General features: G+C 53.8%; 1 protein-coding gene across 1 annotated transcript in view; it reads left to right on the plus strand.

Annotated features, from left to right (window-relative positions):
* DOC2B (double C2-like domains, beta) overlaps positions 1-8,588 on the plus strand; it is a 24,673-nt gene extending 16,085 nt beyond the window's left edge. Inside the window, exons 7-9 of the mRNA XM_011999656.1 lie at positions 6,338-6,419; positions 7,286-7,382; positions 7,978-8,588. Of these exons, the coding sequence (XP_011855046.1) occupies positions 6,338-6,419; positions 7,286-7,382; positions 7,978-8,114 (316 nt within the window). The 3' untranslated portion in view covers positions 8,115-8,588. The remainder of the gene's footprint in view (positions 1-6,337; positions 6,420-7,285; positions 7,383-7,977) is intronic.
* The last annotated feature ends 786 nt before the right edge of the window (positions 8,589-9,374 follow it).

Here is a 9,374-nt window from a genome sequence, read left to right on the forward strand (position 1 = left end):
TCCCAGCTACTTGGGAGAATGAGGCAGGAAAATCACTTCAACCTGGGAGGTGTAGATTGCAGTGAGCCGAGATCGCACCACTGCACTCCAGCCAGGGTGACAGAGCAAGACACTGTCTGAAAATAATAATAAATAAATAAAAATAACATGACAATAATGGGATGGCTACTTTGGGAAGCAGCCAATAGTCCCTCAGAAAGTTAAACAGAGTCACCATTTGATCTGGCAATTCCACTCCTAGTTATATACCCAAGAGATAAGAAAAACACGTCCATCCTAAAACTTGTGCAGGAATGTTCATAGCACTATTCACAACAACCAAAAGTGGAAACAGCCCAAGCGTCCATCCACTGATAAATGGATACACAAATGAGGTCTGTCCCTGCAGTGGAATATCAGCCCTAAGAAGGAGTGTAGCAGGTGCGTGGAATATCAGCCCTAAGAAGCAGTGCAGCATTGGTGTGTGGAATATCAGCCCTAAGATGGAGTGTAGCAGGTGCGTGCTACACCGTGGGTGGACCTTGAAATCAAGATGCTAAGTGAGAGAAGCCAGATACAGAAGGCCACGTATTGCAGGACTTTATTTCTATGAAGTGTCCAGAATAGGTCAACCCACAGAGGCAGAGAGTAGATTTGTGGTTGCAGGAGCCGGGGGAAGCTTGAGGGGACATGGGCAGTGGCTGCTGAAGGGTTCTAGGTTTCCTTCTGGGGTGATGAAAATGTTCTAAAATTGATCATGATGATGGCTGCATAATTCTGTGAATATACCAAAAACCACTGAATTATACACCTAAAAGGGTGCATTGTACAGTATGTGTATTATGTCTCAGAAAATCTGTGATTTTTAAAAATCCAATCACACCAGGCTCCAGGAGCAAAGCCTGGGACCTGCTGCATCTTTGGGGGAAGTTAGGCTTCCAGAAAGAGCACAGGGCTACTGGTTTTCTATGTGGAAAACACTAAAGTGGGCTCCGGCCTCAACAACTTACCAAACAAAGTATCCAGTGCACTAGAGACCCGAGTGTTGGGGGAAGCTCTGTGAATGCTGAGAAGACACTCAGGAGACTCCCATAATAACCATTGGAGAGAAAGTTGGCAATATCCAGTCGACGTGGGAAATGCGTGTGCCCTGTGGCCACATTATTTTCCTTCCAAGTTTATTTCCTAGAAACCTGGGCATGGGTGGGTAGCTATTTATCACAGCATTGCTTGTAATAGCTATAAACTGGAAATAGCCAAACATTCATCCTCAGAGGAATAGATTAATAAACTGTGGCATATGTGTAGAATATAGTACTATGCAGTTAAAAATGAATGAATTAGAACTAGATGAATTATTATAACATGGACAGCTGTTGAAGACACACCAAATGACACACAGTAGGATACTGGTTTGTGTCTATATATTTTTTCTTCTGATTGTCATTGACTTGAATCTCATTCGTATATATCCTTGCAGGAGGATATGCAATCTGAAGCCCAAATGGTGTGGTTTTGTGTTTTTTTTGTTTGTTTGTTTGTTTGTTTTTGAGACAGAGTCTTACTCTGTTGCCCAGGCTGGAGTGCAGTGGCATGATCTCAGCTCACTGCAACCGCTGCTTCCCAGGTTCACCCTCAGCTTCCCAAGTAGCTGGGATTACAGGCATGCATCACCACGCTCGGCTAATTTTTGTATTTTTAGTAGATAGGGTTTCACCAGGGTGGCCAGGCTGGTCTTGAACTCCTGACCTCAAGTGATCCGCCCGCCCTGGCCTCCCAAAGTGCTGGGATTTCAGGTGTGAGCCTCTGTGCCCAGCCTATGGTGTGAAACTTTCAAACCCGTTTCAATGCTCACCTGCCAGATGGACAGGAATTCCAGGGTCACCTGCTGGGTTGCCCAGAAAGCAGAGTCTTACCTGCTGTGACAGACAGTCTGGTCAACTTCCACAGGCAAGCAGGGGGCCACCTGGGCAGGGCCTGTCTGCTGTGCCACAGGCTCCTCCCTGCCACAGGTGGCTGTTGCGGGTGCTGCTGGACTTCTGCAGCTGGGTCCCACCTGCCAGCCACGTCTCAGGTCACGTGGCCTTTCAAAGTCACGCCAAGCTGTGGGCCACTCCCTATATCTGAGCCACACGTCACCTGAGACCTCCACGTCTGTTTCAGACTCCCTGAGTGAGACACGAGGGCTGCTGCTCGGGTCTCCTCAGGGGTCCCCATCTCTGAAAGGCCCCTTCATGGACCAAGGGCCTTTTTGTCACTAAAGGCAGGGGAAATGAGGGCACAGGTTAGACGGTAAAAGGGGCACCCCTCAGCTGCATCCTAGACCTGGAAGGGAGTGTGACCTGTGCCCCAGAAGACAGGGAGGGACGTATCCAGCGGTTGATGCTGAGGGCTAAAGCTAGATGGGTCAAGGCCTTCTGTCTGCACTATTATTTTTATTTATTTTCTTTATTTCTTCCTATCTTTTTTTTTTTTCTTATTTTAAATTTTTTTTTTTTGAGACGGAGTCTTGCTCTGTCACCCAGGCTGGAGTGCAATGGCGCGATCTCGGCTCACTGCAAGCTCCGCCTCGCGGGTTCACGCCATTCTCCTGCCTCAGCCTCCCAAGTAGCTGGGACTACAGGCGCCCGCCACCACGCCCAGCCAGTTTTTTGTATTTTTAGTAGAGACGGGGTTTCATCATGTTAGCCAGGATGGTCTCGATCTCCTGACCTTGTGATCCGCCCACCTCGGCCTCCCAAAGTTATTTCTTCCTATCTTTTTTGAGACAGTGACTCACTCTGTCACCGGGCTGTAATGCAGTGATGCGATCATAGCTGACAACAGCCTCAAACTCCTGGGCTCAAGCAGTTCTTCTACCTCAGCCTCCCGAGTAGCTGGGACTACAGGTGTGTGCCACCATGCCTGGCTAGTTGTTTTTTGTATTTTTTGTAGAGACTGGGTTTTGCCATATTGGCCAGGCTGGTCTCAAACTCTTGGACTCAAGCGATCCTCCTAGCTCGGCCTCCCAAAGTGCTGGGATTACAGGTGCAAGCCACCATGCCCAGCTATGCACCGTTATTTTTATAAACCTCATCTCTGGTGACACTTGCCCCAGTTTCCCTGGAAGTTGACCCCAGGCCCAGCTCTTGAGGGTTTGTGGGAAAACCCCAGGAGTAACAGTGCCTGTGACAATCGCTGACATGTCGAGTTACACGTAATATGCCTGGGCGGTGCGATGGCTGAGTGTGACCCTCCCAGCAGCCTGTGCAGTCGCCCCTGTTATTATCTCCATTTCATGCCAGTGAAAATGGCGGTAACTGGCAGTAACTTGCTGTGCCACCCTGGGCAACTCCCTTCTCTGGCTCTCTTATGTATAACCAGAAGGGGTTTCTTCTCGAAGCCACAGGCAAGCGGAAGGTGCTGTGCAGAAGGGCCAGAGGTACATGGCACAGGGTGGCTCCATGAGCCCCAGTGGCCAGGGCCACTGTCCTGACAGCAAGGGAGACAGAGACGCCACAGGGCAGGCCTCCGGGGCTTTGCAGGGTGAGCTGGTGCCAGAGCAGGGTGTGCGCAGGGAGGGTGCTGAGGGATCTCCGCGGAGTGGTCAGGTGAGGAGGGAAGGGCGCTCCTGGCAGGGAAAGCAGAACAGAGGGCAACGCTGGTGGAACTGTGCGTAGCTGAACGTGCTGAGGCTGGTGCCTGTTGTGGAAGTCTGGTGGCTGAGTGAGGGGTCAGCAGATGGGCACAATGTCCAGGCTGAGGGCGCAGAGATCCCAAAACCACTTTCCTTCCAGGGGCCTGTGAAGGCCGGGCATGCAGGACGCTTCTGTCCTTGCTCCTCACCCATTACCAAACAGGCCAAGGACAATTCACAGCAGACACAAAACCAATACGTAGCGAAATGGCCAAGGAGCCTAGTAAGTAACTGAGGAAATCCGCTGTCTCCGGTGGTGGGCTTCGGGGAATCTCCCCAACCTTCTTTTTTAAATCACGTTTATTGAGGTACAGGTTGAGTGTCCCAAATCCGTAAATCCAAAACCCCAAACATTTCAAGCACCAACATGACGCTCAAAGGAAATGCCCATTGGAGCGTTTGGGATTTCAGATTTTTGAATTTTTGAAATTTTGAATTAGGGATGCTGAACTGGTAAATAGACTGCAAATATTACAAAATATGAAAAAAATCAAAATTCAAAACATCTAGTCGAAGCCTTTCAGATAATGGATCCTCAACCTGTATCATTCATACCCAGTGAGTTTTTCTTTTGTTTTCTTTTCTTTTTTAGAGACAGAGTCTTGCCCTGTCGTCCAGGCTGAAGTGCAGTGGTGCAATTATACCTTATTGCAGCCTTGAACTCCTGGGCTCAAGCGATCTTCCCACCTCAGCATTGTGAATACCTGGGACTGCAGGCATGCACCACCATGCCCAGCTAATTTTTAGTTTTTTGATAGAGATGGGGTCTCGCTGTATCGTCCAGGCTGGTACAGTCTTGTTTCCACCACCACAATCAACATACAGAATATGACCCCGGAAAGTTCCCCAGCCCCAGGCAACCACTGACCTGTTTTCTGTCTCAATAGTGTTGCCTTTTCCAGATTTTCCCATGAAGCAGTCAGATAGTGTGTCTGTGAAGCCCTGTGAATCTGGCTGCTTTGACACAGAGAAATGCGTTAGATTCATCTGTCAGTTGCATGTACCAGGAGTTTGGTCCTTTCTATTGCTGAGTGGTCTTCCGTTGTTGGTTAGTTCCCCGGTTGAAGGGTGTGTGGTCGTTTGCAGTTTTTGGTGGTGGTAGAAAGCTGCAATGAACAGGTTTTTGTGTGGACATATGTCTTCATTTGTCTCTCCTAATCCCAACTTTTGTCCATATGCATTTTCTAGTGCTTCTCTAATAAACCAGTATTATTTATGCCATGAAAGTCACAATTTTAAAATATGCAAAGTAAAGCAACTATGAGATATCCTTTTCTGCCTCTCAAACCAGCAAGGATTTTTTAAGTGATAGCATTCAGCTTTGTCACAGGCACTGTGTGTCAACCGTGCAGCCTTCCTGGAGAGGAACTGGCAAAATAAGCCAGACATGGGCGTGCCTTTGGGCGGTGCCTTCACTTCTAGGGATGCAGGTATTCGTTGGACAGATGTTTGTTCAGCCCCCCAGTGCCAGGCGCAAGGAGTTGGTAGTGGGCGAGACCGCAGAGCACGCTCAGCACGGACAAAGCAGTTGTCATGCAGTTATCCATGCAGGAAGACGGGGAGTTTTGCAAAGAGGTTGAGGACCTCTTGTCCCCTTCTCCAGCCTGCACATGACCTCCCTGTCATACAGAAAGAAGCCTGAGCCTGGCTTCCAAGCACCATGCTTGTGCTTGCCGGCTGTGTGACCTTGGGCAAGTCACTCCACCTCTCTGGGCCTCAGAGGGAGACAGCTGTTCTGCATCAGAGTCTAAGGCCTGAATGGCTGTGGAGGGAAGAACATCTGTGTGGCCTCCCTGTTACTGCACAAAAGGTCTTGTCCTTCCTCAGAGCTCCAACGAGGTAGTGGTGACGGTTGTACAACTCTGCAAGTCTACTAAAGGCTACTGCGTTTTATACTTCAGAAAGATTGATTTTATGGTATGTGAATTATATCTCAACAAATCTATTTTATAAAAGAAGCTTGAGGCCGGGCGTGGTGGCTCGTGCCTGTAATCCCAGCACTTTGGGAGGCTGAGGCAGGTGGATCACCTGAGGTCAGGAGTTCGAGACCATACTGGCTAACATGGTGAAACCCTGTCTCTACTAAAAATAAAAAAATTAGCCGGGCGTGGTGGCGGGTGCCTGAAATCCCAGCTACTCCAGAGGCTGAGGCAGGAGAATCGCTTGAATCTGGGAGGTGGAGGTTGCAGTGAGCCGTCTCAAAAAAAAAAAAAACTTTGAACAAGAGACCAACTCTGCTAAAAGCTCTGTTCTGGTGGGAAACGTGAGCCTGATGAAAATTAGGCTTCCAGAAACGAGGAAAAATCCCTTCCCTAGGGGGATGGAGGCCTCCCCGCCATGGTTCACTTCAGGAGCGTGTGTGTGAACAAGGGGATGGAGGCCCCCCCACCATGGTTCACTTCAGGAGCGTGTGTGTGAACAAGGGGATGGAGGCCCCCCCACCATGGTTCACTTCAGGAGCGTGTGTGTGAACCGAAGGGCGCTGGATAAAGGGACCACTTGCTTCTCGAAAACAATGTCTCGCCTTTGCCACAAAACAGCGTTGGGAAAATGCAATGATGAGGACAAAAGAAGGGTCCAGGAATCTCTCCAGGGACAGAAAGCTCTTCGAATCCCTGCTGGCTTGATCTATACCCCATAGCATGTCCCCATCCTCTGCCTGTCCCTTGGCTGTAATTCCAGATACCTGAGGCCAGATGTGGACAAGAAATCCAAACATAAGACAGCGGTGAAGAAAAAAACCCTGAACCCGGAGTTTAACGAGGTATGAGGGGCTGGTGAAGCTTCACGAAGGCCACTCCTCTGCCCCAGGGCAGTGGGGGTGTGGCTGGGTTTTCAAAAGGTCGTGGTGGGATGGGGAGGGTGGTCAGAGATGGTGGGGAGGGGCCGCACCAAGCCACAGACACAGGGGAGCTGGGGGACCCCTGGAAAGCTCTTGGCAGGACTTGTCGGATGTAGGGCTGGGGAGAGGGAAGTGTTGAGGGGTGTCCTGGGTTCCTCATGGAGGCCACGGGGCGAAGAGGGGGGTGAGGAAGATGGGGAGAAGCTCTGTGTGGGACAAGGGGACTGGAGTCACCCTGGGGCCCCAGGAAGGTCTTCAGCCCAAGGTGGCGAGTACAGCTGGAAACGCGACTCCCCCCAAGGAACAAGAAGGAAAGAAGAGCGGAGGGGCCTTGGGTAGAGCCCACGCCACACCCGTGGTCCAGAGGCAGGCAGGGGAGGCCGAGAAGATGCTTCCGGGAAGTGAGGGGAACCCCGGATGGAAGGGAGGGTCCCACAAGCTGTGGGAAAGAGGGACCCACAGAAGGGAGGGGTCAGCAAAGCCAGGCCCCAGAGAGGCCCAGGACGACAGGGACTGTGGGGCGGGCAGTGCCTCTGCAGTAAGGAGGCTCCCAGGATATGGGGAGAGCAGGCTCAGGGACAAGGAACAAGTGGGCGAGGGGATGGGGGCCCTGAAAACCCCAGCTGAGCTCGGGGAAGTGGGCGAGACGTGTGAGCGTCCACCCGTCGTCCACCCTGAGCACTGATCACCCCCGTCCCCCCTCTTTCCCTACACCTCATACCCCTCCTGGCCACCGGCCGAGGCCCAGCCTCGTGGCATCAGCCCTGACGCTCCCTTCTGCCCAGCAGGAGTTCTGTTACGAGATTAAGCACGGGGACCTGGCCAAGAAGTCCCTGGAGGTCACCGTTTGGGATTACGACATTGGAAAATCCAACGATTTTATTGGTAAGGGGGCACAGTGGGAGCATCGTCTCGTGTGTGCCTGTCCCGGATCAGGCCACAGCACCTCCTTCCTGGTCCCTGCGGGAAGCTGGAGCCACCGACCACCTGTCCCCAGACCTGAGGGGCCTCAGACCTTCTCCAGCCTGAGCGCTGTGCCCCAGGAAGAGACAGGCCCAGAGAGGGACGGAGTTCTGGGAGGGCCACACAGCACTGTGTGGTGGAGCACAGACAAGAGACGATGATGGGCAGTGCCTCGGGCTGGACTCTGAACCCTAGAGGCCCCAGATTCCTGGTGGGCCTGGTGGCTACGCACAGTGGGGCTGCTCGGCCCTTTCTCCCCTCTTCGGGCCCCATTCCTTGACCCCTGACACTGCCTCTGCACCCTGCCCCTATCCCTGCCCTGGTGGAAGAGGGACAGGATGGCTGGGCCCTGACGGGGCTGGAGTGTGGCATGGAGGGCAGGTCCTGTTCATGCCCGGAACTCAGCGGGCAGTGGGAGAGGCTGGCCTTTGAGCACAGAACCTGGGAGGGGGCACGGGTCCCACGCCTGGGAGTCGGGGGTCCCTGTGCCCCGGCTGCCCCTCCTGTCCTCCCGCAGGTGGCGTGGTTCTGGGCATCAACGCCAAGGGGGAGCGCCTGAAGCACTGGTTTGACTGCCTGAAGAACAAGGACAAGCGCATCGAGCGCTGGCACACACTCACCAGCGAGCTCCCGGGGGCCGTGCTCAGCGACTGACGCCCGCCTGCCACTGCCACCCCCACCGCCACCTGCGCCCAGCACGGCCGGCCCAGGCTTCCCCAGCAGCCACCAAGGCCTGTGGCCCCCACATTGGGGGAGATCCAGAACCCCTGCTTGGACCCAGAGCCACTGCAGTCCCCGCTCGGAGGACGTGGAGGGCTCAGCCACTCTGGGACGGGGAGGGCAGGGAGCTGGGGGTGCTCTCAGCCCTCTGGGGCCCAAGAGGCCGGTGGTGGAAGGAGACCTCAGCACCTGCCCAGGGGAAGGGGACAGGCCCATCTGGGAGCAAAGACCTTCTGGAGGCCAGCCCAGGCTGAGAGGACAGGAGTGTGGGGGCACCCTGGGGGACAGTGGGAACAGAGGAGGGAGGTGGTGAGCAGACAGACAGGTGGAGGACGGGACCTTGAAGACCGACGGCTCCAGCCCAAGGAAGGCTGACCGCATCCCTCATCTCCATCGCTGCTGGGCCGAAAGTCTGCAGAGTTCCCGGAGGGTAAATTGGCACAGGCTTCACTCAGTGATTCCACAAGCCCTGCGGGTGGGTGAGACACAGGGCCTGCCCTCAGGGAGTTCCCGTCTAGTCAGGGAGCTGGGAACAAACCACTCCAACTGGGGCGAGAAATACTGAGACCAGCCTGGCCAGTCTGCAAATGCCATGGGCTCTGCTGACGGCCGGGAGGTCAGGGAAGGCTTCCTGGAGGACGCGGTGCTTCTGTAAGGCCTTGGAGGGTGAGTGGGGAGTTCTAGGTCTAAAAAGGCCTGGAGGAGAGAGAAGGCCGATGGGGCTGGGAACTGTGGACCCAGGGTCTCCTCTCTGAGGCAGGGTTTGTTAGGAAGGTGTGAGGCTTGAGGCAGGAGGTGGGGGAAGTGATGGAAGCACCAGGAGAAACTGGTGCTGGTGCAGGGCCAAGTTCAGACCTCAGACCCAAGTCTCCCACTTCGATCTCTTTCCACTCCTGAGGGACCTCGAGGACGGAGCCCGCCACTCCTTCCCGGCGTAAGCATCAGGTCAGCTGCAGTGGAGAAAGGGGTCCCTTGGGCTTGGAAAAAAAGCAAGCGTTCCTGTACGTTCTCAGTCTGCCCTTTCCCTTCCCCTCCACTTCCTGGCTCACACTGAGTACTGGGGGCCTCCAGGTGCTTGCTCATGGCATCTTGGTCCTACCACCGCCACAGATGTCCCTTCTGGGAGTAATCAGTGGCAGTCCAGGGCCTTGTCTCTGGGGAGGCCTGTGGGGCTGGCTCCACCCTCCAGGAGCT

This window comes from Mandrillus leucophaeus, unplaced genomic scaffold, assembly GCF_000951045.1.
Source record: "Mandrillus leucophaeus isolate KB7577 unplaced genomic scaffold, Mleu.le_1.0 Scaffold6, whole genome shotgun sequence".
Classification (NCBI taxonomy): Eukaryota; Metazoa; Chordata; class Mammalia; order Primates; family Cercopithecidae; genus Mandrillus; species Mandrillus leucophaeus.